The sequence below is a fragment of the Amblyomma mixtum genome, chromosome 3 (assembly GCF_055824585.1).
Source record: "Amblyomma mixtum isolate Tamu chromosome 3, ASM5582458v1, whole genome shotgun sequence".
NCBI lineage: Eukaryota > Metazoa > Arthropoda > Arachnida > Ixodida > Ixodidae > Amblyomma > Amblyomma mixtum.
In genome coordinates, this window is record NC_143014.1 from 245,627,233 (window position 1) to 245,645,877 (window position 18,645).

General features: G+C 44.9%; 1 protein-coding gene and 1 long non-coding RNA gene across 6 annotated transcripts in view; one reads left to right on the forward strand and one right to left on the reverse strand.

Annotated features, from left to right (window-relative positions):
• Nucleotides 1–5,295: 5,295 nt before the first annotated feature.
• LOC149354234 (uncharacterized) lies at nucleotides 5,296–6,674 on the reverse strand. The gene is made up of 2 exons (XR_016289638.1): nucleotides 6,059–6,674; nucleotides 5,296–5,439 (listed from the first exon to the last, which is right to left on the reverse strand). It is a non-coding gene; the product is annotated as an uncharacterized LOC149354234 (long non-coding RNA).
• Nucleotides 6,675–8,087: 1,413 nt separating this feature from the next.
• LOC149354235 (uncharacterized) overlaps nucleotides 8,088–18,645 on the forward strand; it is an 89,036-nt gene continuing 78,478 nt past the window's right edge. For 4 of the 5 annotated variants that reach the window (XR_016291245.1, XM_089583209.1, XM_089583210.1 and 1 more), the window contains exons 1-2: nucleotides 8,088–8,171; nucleotides 10,405–10,570. Coding sequence is in view for 4 of the 5 variants with exons in the window: in XM_089583209.1 (XP_089439335.1) it covers nucleotides 10,443–10,570 (128 nt within the window). In the remaining variant the exon portion in view is untranslated. The remainder of the gene's footprint in view (nucleotides 8,172–10,404; nucleotides 10,571–18,645) is intronic. The other variant, XM_089583208.1, reaches the window with a different exon arrangement.

Below are 18,645 nucleotides of genomic sequence, written 5' to 3' on the forward strand. Positions count from 1 at the left end.
ATAAATATTTTCTCTTGCCCTTTGTACGTTCGCTGTTCGGAAAGGACATCTTCTACGAGTACATCTATAGCCGGACAAAACTCATTCATGGTGCGCACCCAGTTAGCTCGGCTTAATGCGTCCGCGTTAGTGTGCACTTTCCCTGACTTTTTTTCTATTTCAAAATCATAATCCTGCAGTTGCAGATTCCATAAGGCGAGGCGCGAGCTTGGGTCCTTTACATTAACAGCCACTTAAGGGTCGGCAGTCGGTCGCTAGCCTGAACTGAAGATATCCGTCGGACGTACGAGCTAGATCCGAACGTCCTTTGCCGAGATCGGACGTCCATCGGACGTACGAACACAATCCGATTTCGGATATCCGTATTCGTACATCCGCCGGACGTACGGACAGTGTCCACTTTTGTATATCCGCATGAGAGACGAGGTGTACGTCCGAAGGATGTAAAGTCGAGTATTTTCCCAGGCCATGAGCATGGACGTTTTTTATTTCACAGAAAATTCGCGTCTTTCGTGTATGTATACTGTTTTATTTGCATCAGTTGGAGGGTTTGACGCAAAGATGTTTGTAAATTAGTGCGATTCCACTCCTACCTGCAGTGCAAGAGCCGCCAACGAGCTAAATTTATCTAAGAGGAGAAGCACGTGTTGCAGAATTTTGCAAGAACTCAATGGCCAGTTTTATATTTATAAAACTTCTCCAAATTAGTGGAGTTGCGCGACATGTCCACCGTTTTGCTAGCTAAACTTGCCATTGAAACCATTCGTAAGTATCAAAACTCCCGTGCATTATGCTATCACCATCATCATAGATGTCAGTTCGCGGTCAGTCCAATCCACGGTGTAGTCCAATCCAATCCATCAGTACGGCTTCGTAGCGCTGTTGATTTGTCGCGTAGTGTGGTCGCGCAGAGCTTTATAGCTCTGTTATTATAATGTGTGGCTTTGTTCGGTCTGTGGACGAAAGTAGTATGTAACTGAGGCAATTCGAAAGATGCGGGAAGCGCCTGAAGCTCTTCGAACACTGGAATCCCGTACTGCGTCGACCTTGGTTTAAAGAAGGCTTAGTGCACATGTGATTGCCTACGCAGGTATGTATCCAGTACAATTCTTGGAACTTGCTTCTAGGACAATGCAGCATGCTCATATAACATTCGTTCACAGGACAGTGGGAGCAGTAAGCGTGAGGAGATGGCCAGGGCTGTGGCATGTTGAAAGTTGCGCGTCCGCGCCGAGGGTGGCGCCCCGGTCGAAACGATTGCAGCGATCCTGGTATCGGCGGTAAACGGGGCCGCAGTTAAGCCTAATAAAAGTGAAATTTTTCGACCACTATCAATAATAAAAACATGCTTATGAACTAAATTATAACCAGCCATAGGTATCAAAAATAATACATCAAACAAATTAGTTGCGAAGATGACGACGCGGGTAACGCGGCAGCAGACAAGCAGACGGCGCCCGGTCAGCCGCGCAAGCGAAAACGGCGACGTCGGCAGGGTTGCCAGGTTTGGCTACTTTGCGCCAAATTGGCTACTTTTAGGACCGCTTGGCGACAAACATTTGAACTTGGCTACTTGGCTACTTTTTGGCTACTTTTGAAATCGAAGTTAGGACTGTAATGGACCTTTTTTTCTGCCAATGATCCATACATCTTTGCTTGAGTGCGTCAGAATGCCATACGCGAACACCTTTATTCTGCGGTGCCAGTCTTTTTGTAAAAAGTTTGCCTGTAATAATGTCCTAGACTTAAAATACTTCTCGCTCCTGTGTCCACTGGCTCCTGTGTTCTCCCAAGCGAGATTCCGCCTACGCTATGCTATGCTGATATGTAGGTTTCCTTGGAACCAGCAATAAGAAATGTCCCATCTCCATTCACTCAATCATGCACTCAATGCGCTTCAGCTAAATAAGGATGTGAATTGCTACTTAGCTGATATACCTTGTTTCCTCAGTTGGATACTCGTTCAAAGCGCGTTGATCGGCCACACATGATGATGCTGAGAATTACAGTCTTGGTTAAAATTTTTCAGGGCAAATACGGTTTCCTTTTAGCCAATTACTGGGTAACGGGGAAGAGCAAAATGCTTTGAAACACGATGACGAAGGCTCATCGTATCGTACAGCGATATCCTGAGAGCCATGAGTTCCCTAGTATACGGCTGATAAGGAAGCCATGTGACCTGAAAAAATTTGACCAAGGCTATGCTTTCTATGTCTTTAGAACATATGAACTGCATGTGGCGATCAGTCTAGTTTTGCAATATAAAACTGAAAAAAGATCACAGGAGAGAAACGGAAAAAGAAATGGGCGCATCAAATCAAACCCTTGTTTATGGAGCAGTGAAGAAATTTCATGCAAAAAACATTGCCAGGCATGCCATATATATATATATATATATATATATATATATATCTGGGAATTAAAATTGCCATGGAACACCAATTATTTCTCCTCTGAAAAGAAGAAAAACTGTTCTGATTACTTTTCCCACACTCTCCCTTCGTTTCCGAGCTTCTGTACCATGGTGTTCATGTATTTCCTTTCATTTGATTTGCGATGCTTTTGTAATTCAGAGTTATTCGCATTCACAAATTGCCCTGCGTCCTGCAGGAATTATATATTTCTTGCTCCCTTTATGCTTCTGGTGACGCTTTTCTGCAACCTTGGCGCTACTTTTGGCTACTTTTGACACTTCGGCAGCTGGTTGGCTACTTTTTTGGCTACTTTTCAGCTTTTTGTGGCTACTTTTAAAATTTAGGACCTGGCAACCCTGGACGTCGGCGATATTCGCACTGCAGCAGCGTCATTGGCGTCATGTCGAGTCACACAGTGAGCTTTTCTTGGAGTCTTTATACTAAGAACTAGCACTGCAGCATATTATGTTGTCCCTAGCCCAACGCACTGTGATTTCTTCTACACGAGTCAAAGGTTGAAAATTTTCTCTGCCTTTCTCTGCGTGTGTTTTTCATAGCCACAGACTGATGCGTTTCAATACAGGTCAGATGTTTTACTTCCCTGCTATTTACCTAAATCTCTTACAAAGTCGCGTACAAACGTATATTCAGTCATGTAGCATTTTATTATGTATACTGTACCTTGATACCTTTTTTTATCCCCTATATATTCTCTGTGCGCTCATGTCTTCTAGGTTTACATAATGGCGCTTTTTTTATTTTGATTTTTAGGATGCCTGTTACTGATACTGCAATGTCACTCATACTTAAAATCACTTTTTGGACATCGATTGTCACTGCTGATGTTCTTTTAATAAATTGTTCTTTGTACAAAACCATTTACGCTTTTCGTTCTCGATCGAGCGCAGTGCTAAGCAGTCGCGCCGCTCGCCACCATACACCATGCTACATCAACAGACACATAGAAATACAAAAGCGAGTGAGCAGATTCCGTAAGTACTTAGGAAATCAAGCGTGAATGCAGCGCGGGATCAGTTAATCACCACTATTTACAAAGCTTGGATCGAGCTAGCGGCCGCCAGCACCAGGAACGCGCGAGTACAGTGCACTGTAGCGCGAGCAACCGGCCACAACCAGCCGCCTCAGTTCTTTCCTTCCTCCATGAGCCGCCTAAACGCGCGCCGCCATATTGGATTTTTGATGCGTTTACCGCCTCTCCCAGGTGCCGCCACCATCGCCTTCGAAAAAAAAAACGTCCCCATTGGCTCTATGAGAGTGTCACTCCCTTGAGATGGCTTCCACAAGTGTGTGCTGTTCTCACACTTTCGGGAGCCCTCAACTCGCACGGCTAATTCCCACTCCTCTTCAAAGTTGCGGGACGGAGTATTTTCGCATCTTGTTAATTTTTAAGGCATCGCTAGGTTCACTGTGCCTAAAGAGTGACAACGCGCGAAAGACAGACCATAGGAAGCACGTGTAGTTCGCAGTGGTTCGCGACGGAAGCTTTGCGGCTTTCTGTGCACAGTTGCGTACAGTGCTGCACAGGTTAGTGCCCTAAGGCCCATGAGAATAAATAAAGAACAGATACATTGTCAAATATGGTGTGGAAAAGTGAGTGCTGTTATTGCCTTATACTTATTGAGGTGTTTGTTAAAGTGCATTTTCTGTTATACTTGCAGCATTAAACACTTCTATTAATTTGTTCCAATGTTTTTACTTGGGCTGCTGCATTGTGCCATTTGTTTCACATGACATATGCTTACCGCGTTCTTTTTATTTCAGAAATCCTGTGGGTGAGAAGATTACGGATGTGTGTCCCAAGCTTGCCACATTTGAAGAGTCGCATTTAAGAAATTTTCCGAATATAACCCATTGCTCTGCTGATGTATCATCAACCACAATAAAATATGCGTGCTATGCATCAAATTGTTTTTGGTTTTATTGCATCGCGCGGATTGAAAAAGCACGCGTGCACCATATATGCGAATATTCGAGAAAGATCCGCCAATGGACGTACTCAACTGGACGTCCGTTGGCGGGCGAACCGTATACCTTTGGCCACCTTTCGGACGGCCGACGGACGTCTACCGGCTGTTTGCGGATGTTCAGCGGACGTACAGAACATCCGAAACAGACCTCTGTCGGCCGTCCGAAGGATATCGGTGGTTGCTTGGGACCGAAAGTGCCGTACGGCCCAAACTACCGCAAGGCCCTCGCGCTCAGTGGCACTGCACTGCTGCTCAACTGGGCTGAACTGTTCGCGAACGAGATAGGATGGTGGTGGTGGGGAAAAGCATTTATTATATGTACGAGAGGTCGTTTGGGAGGTGACCCCTAGTGGGCCACCCCCCTCACAAGACTAGGTGGGGTCCCTATTCCGGGACCCCATTTGACTCTACCGCAGCTCGGGTACGCCGGACCATGGCCTGTTGGGCCGGGAGGTTGTGGCAGCCGAGCAGGGCCACCTCCCAGTCCTCTCGCGTTGGGTTGGGGTGGGGGGTGAGGGAAAGATAGCTCTTGCATGCCCACACCATATGGTAGGTGTCAGCCACCTTCGTACAGTATGAGCAGAGGCCAGAAAAGGAACTGTTGAAGTGTTTCAGCACTGCCGGGCACATAGTGTATTAGTGACCCAAGAAACCACCGATATCCTTCGGACGGCCGACAGAGGTCTATTTCGGATGTTCTGTACGTCCGCTGAACATCCGCAAATAGCCCGTAGACGTCCGTCGGCCGTCCGAAAGGTGGCCAAAGGTATACGGTTCGCCCGCCGACGGACGTCCATTTGAGTACGTCCATTGGCGGATCTTCCTCGAATATTCGCATATATGGTGCATGCGTGGTTTTTTCACTCCGCGCAATGCAATAAAACCAAAAACAATTTGATGCATAGCACGCATATTTTATTGTGGTTGATGATACACCAGCAGAGCAATGGGTTACATTCGGAAAATTTCTTAAATGTGACTCTTCAAATGTGGCAAGCTTGGGACAAACATCCGTAATCTTCCCACCGATAGGATTTCTGAAATACAAAAGAACGTGGCAAACATCAGTCATGTGAAACAAATGGCACAATGCAGTAGCCCAAGTAAAAACATTGGAACCGATTAATAGAAGTGTTTAATGCTGCAAGTATAACAGACAATGCACTTTAACAAACACCTCAATAAGTATAAGGCAATAACAGTTCTCACTTTTCCACACCATATTTGACAATGTATCTGTTCTTTATTTATTTCCATGGGCGTTAGGGCACTAACCTGCGCAGCACTGTACGCGACTGTGCACAGAGAGCCGCAAAGCTTCCGTTGCGAACCACTGCGACCTCAAGTGCTTCCTATGGTCTGCCTTTCGCGCGTTGTCACTCTTTATATAGGCACAGTGAACATAGCGATGCCTTAAAAATTAACAAGATGCGAAAACACTCCGTCCCGCAACTTTGAAGAGGAGTGGGAATTAGTCGCGCGAGTTGAGGGCTCGCGCAGCTGTGTGATGTAGGCTCCCGAAAGTGTGAGAACAGCACACACTTGGGGAATTCATCTCCCCGCGCTTACTGCTCCCACTGTCCTGTGAACGAATGTTATATGAGCATGCTGCATTGTCCTAGAAGCAAAGTTCCAAGAAGTGTACTGGATACATACCTTCGTAGGCAATCGCATGTGCACTAAGCCTTTTTACACCAAGGTCGACGCAGTACGGGATTCCGGTGTTCCAGAAGAGCTTCAGGCGCTTCCCGTATCTTTCGAATTGCTTAAGTTACATACAACTTTCGTCCACAGACCGAACAAAGCCACATTTTATAATAACAGAGCTATAAAGATCTGCGCGACAACACTACGCGACATATCAACAACAGCGCTACGGAGCCGTACTGATGGATTGGATTGGTCTGACCGCGAACTGACATCTATGATGATGGTGATAGCAGAATGCACGGGAGTTTTGATGCTTACGAATGGTTTCAATGGCAAGTTTAGCTAGCAAAACAGTGGACATGTCGCGCAACTCCTCTAATTTAGAGAAGTTTTATAAATATAAAACTAGTCATTGAGTTCTTGCAAAAATCTGCAACACCTGCTTCTCCTCTTAGATAAATTTAGCTCGTTGGCGGCTCTTGCACTGCAGGTAGGAGTGAAATCGTACCAATTTACAAACGTCTTCGCGTCAAACCCTCCAACTGATGCAAATAAGACAGTATACATACACGAAAGACTCGAATTTTCTGTGAAATAAAAAACGTCCATACTCATGGCCTGGGAAAATACTCGACCTTACATCCTTCGGACGTCCACCTCGTTTAAGAGCGTACGTTGTTGGGCTAGTCGGTCAATCATGGTGAATACAAGGGGGGGTACTGCGCACAAAAAGACAAGGACAAGAAGATAACACAACAAGCGCAGACTCGCGACTAACTTTATTTGAAAACACGATACTCCTTTTATAGTTTCAAACTGTCACATCACACACATGTGGAAACCAAAAACCTTTCTTCATTCTGATACAGTTTGATAGACGGGTCACTTACGCAATCTTTATCCTTCTGTTTGATACAGAACGCCTCCGCCAACTCACGCGCCACCTGGTCACGGCTCCTCCTCAAAACTTTTGTATCTGTCAGCAAAGGCAGGCAAGGGTTATTGCGCGTAGCATCCGGGCATGCGCCTCTAATGCGGATATACCTCGTCTCTAATGCGGATATACAAAAGTGGACACTGTCCGTACGTCCGGCGGATGTACGAATACGGATATCCGAAATCGGATTGAGTTCGTACGTCCGATGGACGTCCGATCTCGGCAAAGGACGTTCGGATCTAGCTCGTACGTCCGACGGATATCTGTGGTTGCTTGGGGAAGTCTTAGCAGAAGACGCTCGCCGGCTTCCCCAGCCCTTTGAGAGGGGTCGGGTACTTGAGGTGAGAGTCTTGGTAGTGATTCACGATGTCTTTAAATTTCAGAAGGGGTTCGTTGTCCAGATCCTGATCGGTAAGGTCGTCGACAGGGGCCCGAGAAGTGAGTGCGCGGGCGCCTGAGTCTGCAGCCTCGTTTCCTTGTATACGCCCGCGCTCTCCGATTCTCTGAACAAGAGCCCTCTGGGACTCCAGGTCCAAGCAGGCGGGCAGGATCGCCTCCCAGCCCTCTCTCGTTGGCTGATTTATTCTATTCATTCCCGGATTTTCCTGGCAGGTCCCTACCATATAATATGCGCCTGCCCACATATCACAAAACTTACCGTACCCCGAAAAAGTCGGGTCTATGTGTTTTAAAATCGCGGGGTAAGGAAATGACCCCGTTTGCAGCCTTGTGAGGTGTCGTTCCTCAAATCTATCTTGGGGCTTTGGCGGCCTTAGGAACGTTTGCTTACTGAGGAGCAGATAAGCTGCGATGTCCGCATAAGTCGAAAGCGGATTCTGTTCAGGAGTCCCGACAGAGTCTGGGAACTCAGTGGAACTCCGGGGGAGAGACGCTCGGGCGGCTGTGTGCGCCCGAGCGCACACAGACATTTTGTGTTCGTGACCATCGTGATCTATAGTCATGTGTATTTCTAGTAAGAAATAAGCAACGAATAATGCACCTGAAACCCTTAAAAACTTTCGCTTATTTTTTAAAGCCATGAGTACAGTAAACGGAAGCGTACGCTAAATTTTCCGCATGGCGAGGGTCGTGTTTAGTGCGGAGCTGCACTTCGCAAGATGGACGCGGAGTGAGTATGAGTGGATTTGTTGCTGCGTTTACTGCATCGCTTTATTTGGACAGGTTAGTGAAAAAACATTCTCTACCGCTTGAAACAGACACTGTGCTCTGCTTTGTGCCACCTAACGTGGTCTCAAAGGTGTATTGTAGATGTTGCGTGCGATGGAAATGGATTGCTGTGGCGAGCTGTGTACAACTTTCATCCTCCACCTTGTGGTTTCAAGCTGCCTATGCTCCATAACTTGTTCATGTTGAAGGTGCAGCGTTGACACGCAACTAAACAGAACAGGACGAGTGCTGACGCGCGATTCCCTTGCCGCCGCGGTTGTCGCCGAAGCGGCGAGCGTCGTTTGTTTAGTTCCAACGGTCTGCACATGCGCGAGGCGCAGACGCGTGCTGGCGCTTGGTCTACTTGGTTGCGCCGCGCTCGCGCCGGCGCCGGAAACGGCTCACTGGTTTGCGGTCGGTGTACACCAATCAGAACGCAGTTCTCTCGGCTTCCGGCTTCGCGAGCTGAGCGCGAGCGCGAGTACCATGACGAGTACCAGCGACAGGAGGCGACAGGCCATTGACTAGCGTATGTTTTGCGACGCTTGTCGCGGCGCGGCGCTGGCCGCGTAGGCGTTGCGCTCGTACGCCTCGGATGGGCCCATGGAGATGTGCTTCATACGTCGACCCGGAAGGGGATCGGTCCAGTTTCCCGCTTTGCGGTTGCTGCGCGGCTGCGCTCCCCCGTGTATTGCGGTGGAGCATGCCTTTGCCTCAGTAGGTTCGGCGGCCTGGTCGCCGAGCCTACTGAGGCGAAGACATGCTCCACCGCTACCGTTGTACCAGCTTATGCGTCAGATAGATTCGACACGACTTTTGCTACGGTATAATCTAAAAATTTTAATGTTGAATATCCTGTTTGCTCGATCTGCCCGTTAATGAGAACTCTTTCTTTACTTGGCTGTGTGCGTAACAAAAAACTTGCCGTCCAGCAGTCTTAAGTCGGTCATCAAAAGTCTGTGCAACACTTGAGAGAACGGAGACGTACTGGTGACCGACGGCCCATGCCCAATACAACATGCATCTCACCAACCAAAACTGTGCGTAATACATGATATGATCCAGTATGGCCAGAACTGTGCAATACATGATATTATCCAGTATGGTCATACTGGACCATATCATGTATTACGCACAGTTCTGGTTGGTGAGATGCATGTTGTATTGGGCATGGGCCGTCGGTCACCAGTACGCGTCCGTTCTCTCAAGTGTTGCACAGACTTTTGATGACCGACTTAAGACTGCTGGACGGCAAGTTTTTTGTTACACACACAGCCAAGTAAAGAAAGAATATGTGAAGGCATGTCTTCAAGAAACAGAAGCTGGTAAAATGAACAGGAAGTCAATAGCAGTTGAATACGAAGCCACGCTACTACTACTGCTAGCAATCTTTGGAGAAGACAAAGAGCTGGTCTACAAGCTAACAGAGGTAAAAACTGACAAATGCACTTTGCGTCTATCATTGCCTTGCAGTCGCCGCACGTTAATGCACAATGCGAAATGTTCCATTAATTTATTGCTCTCAGTAACGAAGTGAGCACTGTGTTTTATAAGGGCAGTCCAGTGACTGCTTTAATACCACGTCTCTGGCATTTGTACTTGGGTAACAGAAAAAGCTGGAAGGTTTATCTCAACCTTGCCCATAAAAGAAAATTTATCATCAAAGCCAGTGGAGTTGCTGTGGTGCGTTTTAGCGTTTGATGCAGTGCTAACTGATATTAAGTGAATTCCCGCGTGTGTTCAGGGCCAAATGCAATTGCTCTTTCATTACACATCACTGACCGATCCTAACGCTTATACACATTTGAACTGAACTTTTCATATTACGAAATGGCCAGTGACGATAACTTGGGGGATCTGCCAAGCTGTCCTTTCATCTGCGTAAAAGGTAACATAGCTGATTACTGAATGAAGGATTAGTTCAGAAAAAAATGCTGCAGAATGCACTAAACGATGCTAGCTTGTCCAAAATGAAAATCTTTATAATATTAGACAAATATATAGAATTTACTAAAAGATGCTTGCTGCTAACTTAAACGCTCAGTGATGACTGTGGACTCGATGTGCTCACAATAGGCCAATGCCATCTTCGTATTTGTTATCTCTTCCTTGTTTTTCACTTATCCTCCTCAACCTAATGGTCGTGAACCCACCCCCCGGAATGAGGGGACTGTACATGTAACTGACAGACATCATGAAAACAGAGGAACAAGGCCAATAATAAATCTTCCTTCCAACTCTTTTCCAGGACGGACGTTTCTTACTGCCAAAGCATTCACAGTCTGCATGGACAGCCATCCAGTGCTTCATGCATCCAGTCCAGGAGAGGCCTTCAAGTTGCCGTTCTTTTCCCACTTCACTTTCAACATCCAGTACTGGAAGGAGACGAGCCTGTGCTTGGAATTCACACAGAGGTAAGAATCAAAGCCAATGTTCACTCACTTGTATACTTGACTGACGTTACAGCACGCCCTGTGCAAATGCATAGTGCAGTCTACCAATCTCATGAAACCTTATTTATAAGATTGGTCACTGCGCTGCCTAAGTCAGAGTGTGTGAAGAAAAACCACTTCAGCTGAAAAGCTTTTTGAACGTTTCGCGCGTTCATCAAGTTCAACTGTCCATGAAGTTCGCTTATAAAGGTGAAAGTTAACATTGTGCTTTTGAAAATTTCTCCAATTCGGCAATGACCAATTCGGCAATGGTCGGATGCAGTAATCGCTAAAAATATTTAGGCAGTGTGCTGTCATATAGAAGCAGCACCGAAGTAAGAAATTTGCCTTTAGGTAGGGAGTTTTAGCAACATTGTAGTACAGGAAATGAATAATTGATTTACCATTGACTGATGTAATAACATGCTCTCATTATCCAGTCTCATTTTTGAAAATATGTGTCACAGTGCGAGACATCATAAAAAAAACCTCTTATCTCTAGTAAGTAGTACAGTAGCAGCTTGGGGTCACACCTGTGTGCCGTTTATTAGTTCTACTGGGAGGCTAATGCAAGAGCATACAGACAGGGATGCAGTCTAGCAAACATCAAGGTCTGAGATTCGATTACCTAACTATACAATGCCGTCGCTGTGTGTGGTGTTGCCGCCGAAATCAAGTTAACTTATACACCATCAAATACACCAACTGTGCCTGTATTTGATGTATGCATAAGAAGTGCGAGAAGCGATTTTTTATAAATATAAAATTCTGAAAAGTCAGCTCAATGAGATTTCAGATGCGTATTTTTGACGGTCAATATCTTGAACCATACTGCCGATTAAAAAAATTTAAAAACAGGTGACATTGGAAGTTGACAGCAATCAATATTGCACTATAACCTAGCCTCTAAGATCAAAAGTACAAAAGTCTATCGAAGTTGATCATTTAACTACTGATACATTTGAGGTACATAACGTCTCTCTTGCTGTACAGTCCAGCTCAGCAGACCGCACCGACGTAACTTAGTATTTAAAATAAAAATCTGCGAAAGCTACAAAAATCACCCTGTGCCTAAATTGTCAATGAGAAGAAAAACATATATCTGTCCCGCTCTTTGCCCGCCGCATTTTACGCACACACTTAAGGTAATGGAATTAGGATACGGCATTCAGGCTTTGTTTTTTGATTGGAGAGCGGTGCGTTCTGTCTTGGGATACTGTTGTAGCAAGAAGAGAGGCAGAAAAAGCCCCCTCTGTAATGCGAAAGCCCTGAGGGTAAAATAAATGAAATGAAATGTTTTGATAAAGCACGTTGCACCTTGCTTTATCTATTCAATCCTCCTCATTCATGCGGCCACATGTACTCTCGGGGCTAAAGTTCCTAGGATGCATGAGCTACGAACGAAGCCGACAGCTTTATTATTACCAGCCGTATCAAAACCTCACTTGTGGAAATGAAAGTCAATCTCAAGTTTTTTAATATGTAGTAGTAAAATGATGTGGTCACTGAGAAACATGGCGCTTAAATGGCTTTACTAGAGTCCTAGAGACTGCTCTTTCCGATGGTTTGTGTATGGCTGCAAACTCCACAAACACATGGGCCCCATAAACAATGAGAATGTAGAAGCATCATATGCTTTTTCCGCCTTGCAGTACCTGGGACTCATGCTGATGTACAGTTTTCGATAAAATGAACCTTGCTGCTCTGTCGTTATGAGGAGCTTGCCAAGGAGGTTCGAGCAGAAAAGTGACACCTCAGAAAGCTAGAGTTTTATTTCCAGGTGGGGACAGGTAAAGTTAGTGTTTTTTTTTTGCTTACATAGTGGATCATACATGGCGGAGCTACATAGTGGATCATACATGAAACCTGACTTTTTTAACACATCTCAGTTTATTTCGCTGGTGTCGGAGTGGTTGTACAAGTGTGCAACATGTCTATTTTTGCCTTTCAACTATGTAAAGTAAGTTTTTAGTTCTTGTGCCTCGTTGTTATTCTTAGCTCGTGCCTCTTTGTTTCAGAGTTATTGCAGCTATTAACCCTGAAAGAGGAATGAAGGTTGAAAAAACAGGCGAAAACAGGCTAAAGAGAATGGATTTGAATACGCTTGGTATTGCAGTGGTAAAGTTCTAGTCCGAACTAATGAAGAATCCGCACATGTTGTCCATGTGGAAGGTGACCTGGCAAAGCTTGTCTCGTGAGAGCACTTTTTCACTTGAAGTGTTTTTCTTTTTTAATATAAAAACTCTTAACCAGCATGAACGGTTACTCCAAACCAAGCGACCTGAATGCGACTGTTGCAAAAGAATCTGCTTTGTCACTTTTGCATATTAATATGCAATCTGCAAGAGGAAGACAAGAAATTTTTCATGAGTTTCTAAATGAATTTCAATCTAATTACACAGCAATTATGATCACAGGGACATGGCTTCATGATCATGAATGTTTTTCTCTTAGCGGTTATCATACTTTTCACCTGAATTTAGTTAGTAGGCAGGGCGGGGGCGTTTGCTTGCTAGTGTTGGATAGCATGCATTGTGAGAAAGAAGATGAAATAATTGTGTCAACAGCTCCTTTCCGTGCGCACTGGCAGAATTCTATTTGTTGTGGTTTAGCGTCCTCCAGATGGCAATATTGATGAATTTTTTTAATGTATAGAGAATGTCTTTGATTTTGCACATGTTTGTGGTTACACTGTTTTTGTAGGTGGCGATTTCAACATTAATATAGATGAAAATTCTCCTCGACAAACTCGTGTGTTGCTTCTTCTAGAATCTTATTTCCTCCGAAATGTCATTAAATTGCCCACACGTGTTACCGCCCGTCAGCAACAATTCTTGACCTGTTAACTGTTAGCAAGTCGACTGCACTTATATCAGCAGATGTCACTGACAGTTCCCTCAGTGACCATCTTCCAGTTTACTCAATTTGTAATCATGATGTCAAAAATACCAACCCTACCATGAAAATACAAAAGAAAATGCAGCATATTAATCATGATACGCTAGATACTTTCAGAAGCGCTATTAGGAGGTTCGACTGTGGGTCTGTACTCAAATATACAAATGCTGATAAAGCATTTAATATCTTCTTAGAACAGTTCATTTCAATTCATAGAGAATGTTTTCCATACAAGAAGGTTAAAGCAGCTAAGAATGCTCACAAGCCCTGGGTCACGTCCCATATCCTTAAAATGATTTCAAAGAAAAACAAACTGTATCAGAAATTCCTTAAAAGTCGCGACTCAGAAGATTTCCTAGTCTTCAAACAACATCGGAATAAACTAAATGCTATCCTAAAGAAAGTGAAAAATGACTACCACATCAATGGCATCACAGAGAAAAAAATCGTTTGGAAAAGATTAAACAACTGTTGTGCAAGGAGCAATCAAATGTGCCTAGCAATTTAATTATTGATAACGAGACATCTGCTGGGGAAGAACTAGCTGACAAATTCAATGACTGCTTTGTTTCGCTTGTAGATTCTGAACATGATCCTAGTGCTCTTGACTACATAGATAATTATACGTCCAACACTCTCTTTCTTAGTTCGTGTGATGACACGGAAGTGCTGTCAGTCTTCAGGCATATGAAAACTAGTAAAAGTGAAGGCTCGTTTGGAATTAAAATGCAACCAGTTTGCATGTTATAGACATTATTTGTCCTATTTTAACTTGCATTTGTAACTTAGCCCTAGATACAGGTGTATTTCCTTCTGAAATGAAGAATGCAAAAGTGATTGTCTTACACAAAGGTGGTTCTAAAGAGGTTCTCAATAATTATAGGCCCATATCTATTTTGCCAATATTTTCCAAGGGCTTAGAGCAAATAATTTTTGTACGCCTGTCTGATTTCCTTGAAAAATACAATGTCATTGCAATGAAACAGTTCGGATTTAGGCAGCACTCATTCACCGAACTGGCACTGCTCTGACAAGAAGAACTCATTCTCACTAACATCAAGAACAAAATGATCACATTACGAATATTTGTAGCAACTTGTAACTTGCCCAGCAAGACGTCCTTTTAAGAATATTTGTAGACTTCTCAAAAGCCTTCGACAGAATAAGCCATAGTACCCTTCTCTTAAAACTTTCAGCGTATCGTATTAGGAATAAGATGCTTAATTTAATTTCCTGTTACCTCAGTAACCGCGAACAGTCTGTCACTGTTGATAATTTTCAGTCTGCTCATGAGCCTGTTAAACATGGAGTTCCCCAGGTAAGCTTGCTGGGTCCTCTGCTATTCAATATATATATATATTAATGATCTAATACACATAAAGAAGTTGAGTATGTAATGTATGCAGATGACACCAGCTTCTTTTTGACTAGCCTAGATGTAAATGGCTTAGTGGCAAAAGGAAATGAAGTCTTGGGTAAACTTCATCTATGGTCTATCAAAAATTCTCTCTTAGTTAACTCAAGTAAAACAAAAGCTGTATTTTTCAGAGCCAAAAACATGAATTGTAACCTAGAAAATGCTCTGAGATTGGGAGTGAATGAAATTCAAATAGCTGAGGCAGTAAAATCCCTGGGTGTTTACTTTAATGAATACATGCTGTGGGATGCTCATATTGAGCATCTACAGACCAAACTGTCTCGTACAGTCGGAATTCTTAGAAAACTGCAATATATATGTTACCTGAGAGAACCAAGCTTCTTTTGTATCTTGCGCTATTCAAATCCAAAATAAGATATTGTTACTATTGGTAGCACTACAGCCACCAATAGTAACAAACTCTTACGGCTACAAAAAAGCACGCTGAAAGCAATAGCAAATGTGCCTTCTTTTTCATCTTCTGGTGCTTTATACTCAAAATATCACATAATCAGACTTTCCTCGTTTTATGATTTCTGCCTCCTCCAACTGTACAAATCTTTCTCTGAACGTCGAATGCTGTTCTTAGAAGAAACTATCAACTTGCGTGAAAATACACACACCCATCAAACTCACCATCATGAACCCTGGTATGTTCCACGTCCTCATACTAATTATGGATTTCCTACTTTGCGTAACCGATCTGGCCTACCGAATTCTTCTGTTTGTTTGCCTTCGTACCAACAGATAAAAACTTTATTTTCATAATAGCATTTTTCACCGTATGTAATATTTCTTTTTGCGTTCATTAATATGCCTCTGTACCCACTAGCCTTGCCTTTGCGATGCCTTGATTGCTATTTGTTTTGGAAAGTCTTTGCATTGGAATGTTTTTCTTTGTGTGTGTAATGCAAAATATATTATGTTTATTATACTCATTTCGGTTGCGGATAAGCTGTGTATTCATATTGTTCAATTTTCTTTTTTTGTTCAGATTGTGAACTAAGTGCTTTGTATGAAACTACATACCTCTTCATTATCCTTGCCGCCGATGTAGTTTAGGGGAAGGGAGCGTCATCAAGCCGCTATATTGCTGCTTTTTTTCCCTTCTCCTTAGCCATGTGATGTCTACATGCCTGAAGTAAAGTTGACTTGACTCAAACTGTACAGAAATTTCGCATAGATTATCGGTAAATATTAAAAAAGTAACACTGTAAAATAAGTGAAGAACTGAAAAACAGAAAACAGAACTGTACAGGCATTTTCTGGCAGGCCAGCTTCCAGAAAATGTCTGTTCTTTTTCAAAAAAATTTTTTACAGGCCTTGGCAGCCCGCAGTCCAGACTAAGTAGTGGAGCACAGGATCTCGGTCCCGTGCTGTGTTGCGAAATATTCGATAAGCTGTGAGGGAGACCCAACCCAGCTCGTAATTTCGACAAGCTCCTTGCGAGTCAGGTAGGATATATTGTGCCTGAAGGTGAGAGGCCGCCAGGGTGATGGCCACCTCCTCAGCATCAGTTGTTCTTATGGCTCTGAAAGTGAGCCTGCCCACCTGTCTGCTGGTGTATGACCGCCGCCGTGTACCACCCCCACCTGGAGCGGTGCAGGCCGGCCACGTTCATATAAAAGATGCAGAGTTTGTTGCCATAATGGCGGTGGAGGGCATCTGCCCGCACCTGCCGTCGGCCATTATGGTCTTCTTTGGACATTTTCGTAGGAAGGGGTCGAACATGGAGGGTGCACCTCCACATTTCGGGCACTCGTACCCTTTCCTTGATGTGAGTTGTGTTGAATGTATAGCCAGTCCAAAAGGGGATGAGTGGACACAGTCTGGGCAAGATGTGTATTGGTTGGTGAGGTGCACTTCATGCAGCTCCTGATAGGTGTTTACCACCCCCAGCGTGAGGAGCCTCGCATTGAATATGGAGATCGGCAAGTCGAGTGCCCGTTTGATGATCTTACGGAGGGTGACCTCCAAGACATCTTCATCCTGCTTGCGCAAGTGGAGGTAGGGGGTCGAATAGAGTATTCTACTCGTAATGAAAGCAAGTGCGAGTCGCAGCGCATCTCTGCTTCATAGACCTCCGAGTTTGTTGGAGAACCAATGGACCAAGTGGCCCACCTGGTTGCCAACCTTGCGCAGTTTGGCCAGTGTTGTATCGGCGCGACGTGTTCTGCTAATAAAGAGCCCGAGAACTCTGATCTCTGACACCTCGCGGATGGGACCGCTGGCAAGGGGGAGGGAGATGGGGATTTCTAACTTCGGCGATGGCCGAGTATGCACAAATTCTGATTTCTGTGGCGAGCTCTGGAGGCCACAGTACGTGGCATAGTCGTCAACTATGTCAGCGGCTGCTTGCAGGCATTCCTTCATGCGACACACATTGACCTTGGGTGGCCCCAATAGTGATGTCGTCGGCATACAGCGTATGCTGGATGCCTTTGACATTGGTCAGTTTAGAGGGGAGGTGAAGCATTGCTAAGTCGAGGAGCAGAGAGGAAAGTACAGCACCTTGTGGTGTACCCCTCGTGCCCATAGTGTAGGGGCCGTGCTCTTCATCCTGGATACGAACGAAGGCCTGGCGATCCGTGAGAAAGTGTTTAGTGTAGTTGAAGGTGTTGGTGCCACAGCCATTGTCACTCAGGTGAGCTAGAATGTCTCTGTGCTTTGCATTGTCAATGGCCCCTTAAGGCCCAAGACTAGGACTACCTTGTCGTTATGGGGGCACTCGACGGGAGTGAGCACTTCATGTTTTACTTGTAGGAGTATGTCTTGAGCTGACTATGCAGCCTAAAACCAAACGTAGTATCTGCGAAGGTGTTGCGATTTTCTAAGTATTCCATAGTTTTCATGAGTTTGCCCACACAAGATGTCAGGGAAATGGTTTGGAGGTCATCTGTATTGATTGGTTTGCCGGCCTTCGGGAAAAAAGGTGACAAGCACTGCTTTTTATTCTGTGGTCTCCTTGCCAGACGGCATTTATGTATTCTAAGAGTGCTTCTTATGCTGGATCCGGCAGGTTGGCCAAAATTTTGACCATTACCTTTTCCCCGCTCAGCGCCATGCCTCATTTCATTTCGGCAACAGCCGCCCGTAGGTCAAGGAGTTAAAATCGCCGATCGAGATCGGGATTCTCTCTGCCTGCATAGAGATGTTCCGACCCACGGGGGGGGTCTTGTTACTGGCACAGATATTGATCCCGTAATGTCTGCGCCAGCTGGTCCGTATTGCCCTTGAAGTTGTGAATTGTTTTTTGAAAATGTTTTGGGGTTTCGGTGCATGTTTGGGTGGGGTCGATCAGACTACAGATGAGCCTCCATGAGTTGCGACTAGACATTTGCCTAGCGGCCAAATTGCAACCATCCACCCAGTTGGAGTCAGCGAGCTGGGCAGTGTAGTCCGCCGCCTGTTGGGTAATGTCGAGAATTCGAAGCTGAAGCTTCCAGTTGTGTTTCTGGCGACGCCCTCTCTTTGTGAGACTACAACAAGCCTCCCAGAGATGAAGGAGATGGTTATCCACATTTGTCACCTTATCCGTAAGGTGAATTTGCTTCTCGTGCTTGCGAAGATTTTGTAGAAGGGTGTGGACCCAAGAGGAGTAGTCGTTTTGTAGCAGACTCTACGAGGGCAAGGACTGCCGGAAAGCTGTCCAGTCTGGGAGTCATGCCTGATTTAGGGGTCGGTTTAGGAGACTGGTATTAAGAATGGTATTGATGATGCAGTGGTCACTGCTGAGGGTGTC